This window comes from Pteropus vampyrus, unplaced genomic scaffold (assembly GCF_000151845.1).
Source record: "Pteropus vampyrus isolate Shadow unplaced genomic scaffold, Pvam_2.0 Scaffold3, whole genome shotgun sequence".
In the NCBI taxonomy this organism is placed as follows: Eukaryota; Metazoa; Chordata; class Mammalia; order Chiroptera; family Pteropodidae; genus Pteropus; species Pteropus vampyrus.
Window position 1 is genome coordinate 5,606,789 of NW_011888784.1, and position 9,869 is coordinate 5,616,657.

The 9,869-nt window shown below is 37.3% G+C and overlaps 1 protein-coding gene across 1 annotated transcript in view; it reads right to left on the bottom strand.

Annotated features, from left to right (window-relative positions):
- Nucleotides 1-9,869, bottom strand: part of KATNAL2 (katanin catalytic subunit A1 like 2) — a 61,854-nt gene extending 51,985 nt beyond the window's left edge. Inside the window, exon 1 of the mRNA XM_011361017.2 lies at nt 9,764-9,869. Within this exon, the coding sequence (XP_011359319.1) occupies nt 9,764-9,814 (51 nt within the window). The 5' untranslated portion in view covers nt 9,815-9,869. The remainder of the gene's footprint in view (nt 1-9,763) is intronic.

Genomic DNA, 9,869 nt, shown 5'->3' on the forward strand with positions numbered 1-9,869 from the left:
GTGTGTGTGTGTGTGTGTGTGTGTGTGTGTGTGTGTGTGTGTGTGTGCAGTCATTAATACATACACATGACTGGGGCATTAGAAGTTGCTTTTTCCCAAGGACATTTGCCTGCCTCTAAGAGGCTAAGATGTCGAGTAGTGCATTCGATAACCTCAAGGTGCTACAGATGTAAAAACAGGGAGTCCAAGACCCAGCAAGATAGAGGACCCTGGTAAAACCCATGAAGGACTCAGTCTTAGGAATAAAGACAGAAAAGAAGTTGAGCTGGCCAAGTTCAGTTTCCCATTTTCTATGTGGACTAAAAAGCTCAGTTTCTGAAATTGGATTGAGATGTTCCTAGATTGCTAGCTGCCCCTGACCCTCCACAGGCAAAGGCAGAAACAAATCTAAATCACGTCTACAGGAAGATAACATCATCCTTCATCTCAATTTCTAAAAACAAATTATCAACTATACCACCCTGCATAGTCTAAGATAAAAACATCAATGAGAAACATCAGGAATAATGACAACTGAAACAGATCTGCATGGGGCTCAAGATATTGGAACTATCAGACACAGACTTCAGAAAAACTATTTTAACCAATACCATTTACAATAGCATATAAAAATCCAATAGGAACAAATTTATCAAAAGATGTTAAAAACTTTTTGTGGGCTGAATTGTGTCTGCCTTCCCAGATTCACACATTGAAGCTCCAAACCTGAATATTTCAGAATGTGACTGTCTTTGGAGTTAGGACCTTTAGGATATGATTTAGGATGAGGTTGTTAGGGTGGGCCCTAATCCAAATTGACTGGTGTCTTTATAAGAAGAGAAAATTTGGATACACAAAGAGACACAAAGGATGCTCTCTAATATGGGAAAGACCATGTGACAGACAATGTAGCAAGAAGATGGCCATTTGCAGGCCAAAGTGAGAGGCCCGAGGAAAACCCAAATCTGCTGACACTTTAATCTTGGACTCTTAGCTTCCCGAAGTGTGAGAAAATAAATTTCTGTTGTTTAGGCCACCTAGTCTGAAGTATTTTGTTAAGGCAAATACAAACGAGCTCTTCCCTAGAAAGCTAATATTACCTCTATGTTGAAAACAACAAAATACAGCTAAGAGAAATTTAAAAAGACATAATGTGTAAGGATTGAGAAAAATCAATATTGTTAAAATGTTAATTCTCCCACAAATTGATCTATAGATTCAATGCGATCTCATCAAAAGCTCAGCAGGCTATTTTCTATAACCTGAAAATCTGATTCTAAAATGTATGTGAAAATTTTAGAATAACCAAGACAGCATTGAAAAAGAGATAAGTCAGAGGATTTACACTATCAGTTTTCAAGACTTAATGTAAAGTCGCAATACTTAAGATAGTTTGATATTGGCATGGAGATAGACAAATATATCAGTAGAACAGAATAAAGAATTCAGAAATAGGCCTACAAATGTATGGTAATTTGATTTTTACAAAGTGGCCTATGTAATTAAAAAATTTTTAAAAGGTGCTAGAGGAACTGGATTACCAAAATTAAAAAAAAAAAAATGAAACTTAAACCCTCTCTCACAAAAAACACACAAATTTATTAAAGATAATCCTAAATTTCTATGTAACTAATAACATGGGATCAAAATAAAGCAAAAATTGACAAAATCAAAAGGAGAAATAGGCAAAAAATACAATCACAGTAAGAGATTTTTATATGCCTTCCTCAGTAATTGATAGAATAAGAAAAAAATCTATGGCATATACAAGATTTGAACAACACAATTAATAAACTTAACCATACAGTGAGCCATAAAACAATTCTCAACAAATGTCAAAGTACTGAAATTACTTAGAATATTGTTGTATGAACACAATGCAATTAAACCAGAGAACAGTGTCAAAAAGATATCATAGACTTCCCATATGCAAGTAATACAGTTCTAAATACTTATGAGTCAGAGAAAAACCCCAATAGAAACTAGAAAATATTTAGAATTGAATGAAAATTTAAAAAGTAAAAATGCTACATATTAAAACGTGGGAAGCAGGCAAAGTAGTGATTAGAGGAAAATTGAAGTCTTTAAATGTGTCTGTTAGAAGAGAAAAAAGGTAAATATTAATGAATTAAGCAACCATCTTAAGAAATTAGAAAAAGAATAATAAAAGAAACCCAAGGAAAGTAGAAGGAAGGATTTAATAAGTTTAAGAATGTAAAAGTGAACTAGAAATCGGACTTACAACAGGATCAACGAAACAGATGTTGGTTTAAAGAATAACGAAATTGATAAACCGTTGGCAAGACTGATAAAAAAGAAGAAAGAGAAGTCATAAATAACCAATGTCAAGAATAAAAAGGAAAGATGGTTATAGATCCTGTATATATTTATGTAAAAATAACGGGATATTATGAACAATTACGCCAATAAATTTAAATTTTTACATGAGATGGACAAATTCCAAGAAAACACAATATACCTAACTGACACCAAAAAGAAATTTAAAAGTATTAATAGCCCTGTTGAAATGAACTTGAATCTGTTGACTAATTTTTATATTGGTTTTGTCACATTTTCCTGTTTCTTTTGACTGCTAGTGATTTTTTATTGGATGCTAGTCTTTGTGAAAGTCTGGATTTTATTATCTTAAGTGTGTCAAGTTTTATTTTGGCAGATAGTTTAGTTATTTAAGTAAGTCTAATCCTATCAAGGCTTGTTTTCAAGCTTCATTAGGAAAGAGGTATCTAAAGTAGCCTTTATTTAGGGCTAGTTTAGCTTACTCTTAATGCATAGCCTTCCTGCAGTCTCTAAATGCTGTTCACAGATTTTTCCACTTAGGTTGTTTGGAATTCAAATGTCTTTCAATGTTATATGAGCACCAGTAGTTATTTAGCTTAGTGTCCCCTGGTAATTGGTCTTTCCCTAAGCTTCACATATTTTTCCTCTATATATGCACAGCTTAGTATTCAGGCCAAAATTCAGAATTATGGAGCAATTTGTTTGCATAGCTCCCTCCTCTCTGATCTTCTCTCCCAGCTCTAACCACCTGAGTCTTGCCAAACTCTGTCTCATCTGCTGTGCTGTGCTTAGATACTCCCGCGTACACTGGAACCCAGTAACTGCTTCCAGGTAGAAGGCCTTCTCTCATGATCACATTGTCCAGTGTCTGAGAACAGATTATTCATTTATTTAGTCCAGTTTTCTAGTTGCATATAGTAGGAAGGCTAGTCTGGTACCAGCTACTCCATCACATTTGAAAGCGGAAGGCATTATTAATTTCTTCAAAGGTTTATCTGGGTGCGAGATATATACTTTTTTGTATTTAAAAATAAAACCCAATAAATGTTATTTTTAATGGAAGAAAGGATGTTTATAGCCCAAAATATCAAATGTACAAATTTATATCTGTATATTCTCATATTCTCAGTTAATGCGTTAAAAAAAAAAAAAAATACAAGTCTCCAAGAGTAGTGTGATGTGACATTAGCAAAGCGTTTCAGGTTATCTGATCAACCTGGCCTTTCTTGGCCCAGGTACAGGAAGAATGGTGGTTCAACAAGGCTGCAGCCATGGTCAGTAGCAAAGTGGTTAATCTTCCTTATGTAAGAGCAGAGCACTGAAAACATAAGAGTTACTTAAAATTCAGCTTAGCTTCATGATGATTTAGAGTTTGTTTAATTAGTATTTAGAACTGCACATTGTTTATAGCTATTGGTATTTCAATAGATGCTTAAATGTTTGAACATTTAAAGTTTAATAAGCCTTAGTTCTTTGAAGAAAAACATTGATGTAATTAAATTTTCAATTACTCTGTTTTTTTAGGAGCCTATGCAATTAATAAAAACTAAGGCATTTAACAACACTCATTTAAAAACCTAGTCAAACACCTCATTAATTAGTTAATGCTTATAATAGATATTTTTAATATAAAAGTCTCACATAGGCCAAGTCGTAACTTTTGAAAAGTGTATATAATCACACATAAGAATAAATAAAAGTAACTTTGTTTCAGGATTATTTTGTATGAATGTGTGGATCAATTATGGCTTTCCCCAAACCATTTGTATGCCTCGATCCCAATTACTATTTGTTTGTTTTAATTGTGTGGTCAAATTAAAAACATTGAAGCAATTGCTCCTCAGAGCTTCCTCGCCCTTAGCATATTCTAGAAGATCTAACATGCTAATTGGAGAAAAAGAAAGTGGCAGGGGCAGACCAAATATAGCCTTACTTTAATTAAACACTAAATTTAAAGTGGAATAGGAGAAAATTCTCCATTTCCAGATCTTTGCTACCCAGAGGTCAGCAGTAGCATCAGTATTACATGGGCGCTTATGATACATACCCCAGAACTACTACCTCAGAACTACTGGATCTGAATTTGAGGTTTCAAAACATCCTAGTGTTTGGTGTGCACATTAAAGACTGAGAAGCACTGCTACAGCATGATCAGTTTACTGGTCAGAAAAGAAACTCGCCAGAGTCTTTGCCCTCAAGGAGCATATAGTCTACTAGGATGGCAGGCAGGGAAGCAACCAGTGAGGAAAAATTCTATTATAACTTCCTAGGATGAAGGTGGTGATCTCTATTCATGGCATCAAGGAGGAACACTTTATCAAGTCTGGGACACAGGCTGACCAAGAAAGCACAAATTCAGATCCTAAAGAACAAGAATTTAAGAAGATGAGAGAGAAGCTCATCAAGGAGGCCAAGAAGGAAAGTAGAACACTAGGAGACTGTAGTATCATGAAAAATCAAGAGAAGAGACATTTCCTAAAGGTAATTAACAGCGTCAAGGCTCCCATTTATGGATATCTCAAAACAAGAGTACCATGTTCTGTACGTAGTGGACACTGTGTTTATTACATGAGTTGATGAATAAATGCATCTTTACCTCAGTGTTGAGTAAAAACCAGGATATGAATTAAAATGTGTCTAAACTCCCACTTTTATGCTCAGCCACTAGCCTGTATCTTATCCAAAGAAGTAACCACATTTAAAACTAAATTTGAATATACAAACAGATGTATGATAAATGCCTAACTTGAAACCCACAAAAAAATAAACTTATCTTTTAGCTATGAATCACAAATTAGTTTTTTATAGTCACTTCTCTGAAGCCACCCTCTGCCAAACAACTAGTGTGATTTTTGTACCCAGTAGGTACTCAATAATTACCCATAAAAATAAAAAGTGGTCTAGAGACCATTTATCTCTGTTCCTTCCCAAAACCACATGAAAATGATGGTAAAGGAATAAAAATCCTATGATTCATCAAGAACAAAGACTCTGGTAGAGGAGGTGATAAAAGGTATGACAATAAAATTGACAGTTAGAAAGCAAATGAATAAATGCCCACTGACTTAGGAAAGTGAAGAAAGCCAAAAGCAAAGACAGCCAAAATCAAAGAAAACCAACACCGATAGAGAAAGTAGTCAATGAGAAGCAGATATGTGTGACAGGGCCCTAGAACATTATAGGAACTAAGGGCACCAAGTATTTCTAGAGTCACCAGGAACCTCTAAGGGCTGAAGTAAAGAGTGAGGAACAGGCTGAACATGGTATAGCAGATTCCCTACCCCATCCCGATCGGGTGACAGTTCCTTCCCTTCCTTGGCGGAACACTGGACGTGACTCTCAGAGAAATTCACTAGACAAACTTTGGACTTTAGGACACCAGGGTGTGCGGAGGAAACAGTAATTAAGTACTCAATTAAGAAAAGAGTAATTAATTATACTCTACATACTGAATAGTAAGGACCAGCCCCCCACCCCACACACAGTTGTCTTTCCCTGTTCGACCTCAACATCAGTAGCAACCATGCTTATTTTGCCCTCGTTCCCTGTAGTGGGGTTTAGAGGCTTTCTCCTTGGAGAAACTGAAGACCTCACAGAGAAGACCTACAGATGCTGACATTTGAGGATGCCCCAATGAAAAGGCCTATGGCTACCTGATCATCCTATAGAGAACCCATCTTTATCAGACATGATTCTTCTAAAACACACAGTTCTAATTAGCTTTAAGGTGTCTCACTTCAGTCAAAGTTCACCAGACTTTAGAGGAAAGTCTCCCACATGAAAAACAGAGCTCCAGGGTGAAAAGCAAAAAGGAACTTGAGGGTAAACAGACACAATCCAAGGAGCAAAGAAAACCAAGAAAGAAAGAGAAAAGAAAGGAAGAAAGGAGGGATGGAAAGGAGGGAGAAAAGAAAAAAGAAAAACAAACAAAAATAAAACCTCCTTAGGGAGATAGAAGAAGCTATGCCATCTTGCAATAACCAGATGCTGTGACAATCTCTTGATAAGAAAAACAAGAAGATTAAGCAAAGTAAACCAAAACAACATAATTAGAAGCTCCATTTGGAAGGAATGAAGGAAAGAAGAGAGGAAAAAGAGAAAAGGGAAGGGAGGGAAGAAGGGGAAGAGAAAGGAAGGGAAAGGAAAGGAGAAAAGAGAAAAGAGAGAATATGCAAGAATATGCAAGAAAGATTTTATAGAATCGAGGGCATAAATTTCCTGATCTAAATGGCCCATACACCGCATGCCAGCACTGTGAATGAAAAAGAATTCTCGGCAAGCAATATTTTCATGAAAATCCAGAACCCAAGGATGTTAGAAGATTCCTAAAGCTTCCAGGGAAAAAGAGAAAGAATAGCATCAGGCTTGTCACTGTCACATCAGAAGTTAAAAAATAATGGAGCAATCCCTTCACAATTGAGATTAAATCAATTCCAACCTAGAATATTAATCTCAGCCAAGCCATCGACAAAGTGGGAAAAGAGAGAGTTTCATACATACCTTGTTTCAAACACTTTACCTTCCATGTACCTTTTCTCAAGTAACTATTGGTTGATGTGTTTCACTAAAATGGGGATATCGGGCAGGAAGGAGGCGGACACGAGATCCAGGAAACAGGATTTCTGACGCATGGAAGAGAGAAAGGGGTTTCCTAGGGAGAAATCTGCATAGCAAGCCCAGAGAGCAACCAGTCCACAGCAGAAGGATTCAGGAGGTACTGAGAGGATGTTTCTAAGGGGAAAAAATGGACCTGAGAAATTCCTGGTGAGCTTCACCATGTGGAGAGGAATTTTATAGTTCTGTCAGAAAGTGTAAGAAGGCAGCAGTATCAAATATATAGAAAACTAAGCCAAAGAATAAGGCATTGGTTAAGATATGATTGAGTCCTGCACCAAAAGTTAATATATGTATATAATTGTAGTGCACCATATGGCTCATCTCTGAATAATATTCACATTGTCAGATTAACATAAATACTGAATATTTATTTAGACAAAAATTGTAATAGAATTATCTCAGGAGAATGGGGGAAGGGAAGTATTGGCTACAGGTAGAAGAAGGGGAAGGAGTGAGGTAGGTAGAAGAAATCCAAATGCTCATTCTCCATAAAAGTGAGTAAATTACATTTAAGAATGAAAAATCAAATTCAGAAGTATAAACTTGTTATTTTGAAGAAGCTGCTAAAAGAAGGGAAAGTGGTTGCTCTGGGGAGGGTGAGGTGAAGCAGGAGACTTTCTTTTTAATTTTGTAGAACTATTAAAATTTTTAACTATGTGCTGATATTACTTTGGTAATAAAAATCAAATTGAAATATGTGAGTGTGTGTGTGTGTGTGTGTGTGTGTGTGTGTGTGTGTGTGTGTATGCATGTAATTACAAACAAAAATGAAAATCAACCAAATAAAAAGGCAGTATCCTGGAAATCCTAATACGGTAGACTCTGTAGATGATCAAAATTCCTATGGACAGGAAATCCTCTTTACATCCAGTTCACTGGATCGCCACACCCACCTCCACCTTATTTCTTTCTCCATACCCCCTAATCAGCACAATTCTTTGCACTTAGATCCCAAAAGATGAAGCTATACCTAAATACTGCACTCAGCACCATCTGGGGAATAAAACAAGAAATAAAACTGGGTCTCTGCCTTATAGTTACATGAATTCTGTTAGAGAGGCTATGTTACAGGCAGGAAACAGATAATAATATAAATTATTCACAATTTAACACTAATTTGTATGGTACAGAGTATATGGAGTTCAGAGATGATGTGCCTGGAGCAGTGGGAGGCAAAGTGGAAGGTGGTGAGAAAGAGACTGGATGCGTAAGCAGTGCTCTGCGGGTCATGTCACGGCTTGCTGGTTTTATCCCAAGTGTAATGGAAAGCCACTAAAAAGATCCAGCCAAGGAGTGACACAATTTTAAGATCATTCTGATTATTGAATGAAGAATGGACTGGAGGGAGGCAAAAACCAACAGCGGGAATAGTTAAGAGACTATTAAAGTGGTTTCAGGTAAGAGATTATGGTGGCTTGGACCAGGATTGTGACTGTGGAGATACGGATGACTAAAGATCCATTACAGAAGTAGAATCAATAAGATTTGCTGATGTCTTCCTTATGCTGAAGACAGAGAGGAAGGACTAGGAGGAGGCAGCAGCTAAGGATGACTCTGAGAATTCTGATTTGAGCAATTGGGTGGATGGTGGAGGAAGATTGGGGAAGAAAGACAAGTTTTAGAGAGGAAGGTTAAAAGTTAGGTATTGAACAAGATACAGATACTTGAGATCAGTTGATTCATTGTCCACTCTATATTCCATCTTCTAAGACACCACATGGGTTTGGGGCTCAGCAACGAAGTCCAGTTTAGAGTCAATTTGGGGGGTTGGAAGCCATGAAAATGTATGAGACCATTTAAGGCAGTGGATTTCAAACCTGGATTGTATGTTAACAGTGCAATTTTCAAGACCTCACCCCAGAGTGTTTCTGATTTAGTAAGTCTTCTTGAGGTCCAGGAATCTGCTTTATTAAAAGCCATCCCAAGTAGTTCAAGTGAGGTGGGGGTGAGGGGGAATGTGAGGCCAAACAGAGATTATATTTTTTTGTATTATTAGCTTTCTTTTTTAAGGTGGGAGACACTAGAGCAATGGTTCATAACCTTGGCTACACATTGTAATCACCTGTTGAGCTTTCGGAAAATATTGATGCCCAGGATCCATCCAAAACGAGTAAATCAGAATCTCCGGAAGTGGGGCCCAGATAATACTATTTTTATTTTTCACTTTAATTTTACTCCCCCTCCTCGAAAAAAAAACAAAAACAAAAACAAAAACGAAAGCACAACATTGTTTTTATTTCTCCAGTGCCTGGCATAGAGTACATCTTCAATTCACGTTGAAAAGTATTCCTGGCTAGTTAGCAGATGATAGACAACAGGAAACCACTGTACGGTATTTTAAAGTTCATATAACCTTCATGTGAAAAAGGTTACAGTCCAATTACCTTACTTTCAAATAAGAGAACTGAAACCCGAAAGAATTAAATTCCTAAGTTCTCTCAGCCTTGTGTAGTGGCAAATCATAACCAGAACCTAGCATCATAACTCCCAGGTCACACTGAACTGCCTTTCGACAATTTTCATTTGACCACTCTCCAAAACCATTCATCTATCAAGATGCAGCCTGTCTAATAATAACCCCCTGTGACACCCTATTTCCTCAGTCACAAACCGACTTTGCCCACCCGCTCACTCAAATCCGTTCACTCCCAAACCCGCCTCTGTCTGTTCGGGATCCATCCTATCACTATCACAACCTCAAGACCGGCCCCCGGATTTAACCAGTGGGGCCAAGAGGACCTCAATGCGCTTGCGCCACTCGGCCGATGGATTTTTGTCGCCATAACAACCGGAGACACACAGATCGGCCTGCAGCAACACGGGAAGACGAGTTCCTGGTACAGTTCTTTTTTGTACATGCTTTCCTTACCGCTTCCCGCGCCTGATGCGTGACTTTGAGGGTCTGGTAAGAAAGCTCCATCAGACTCCGTGTTAGGGCCGGAGAGAAAGGAGAAAAGTAGTTACTTACTGACCGA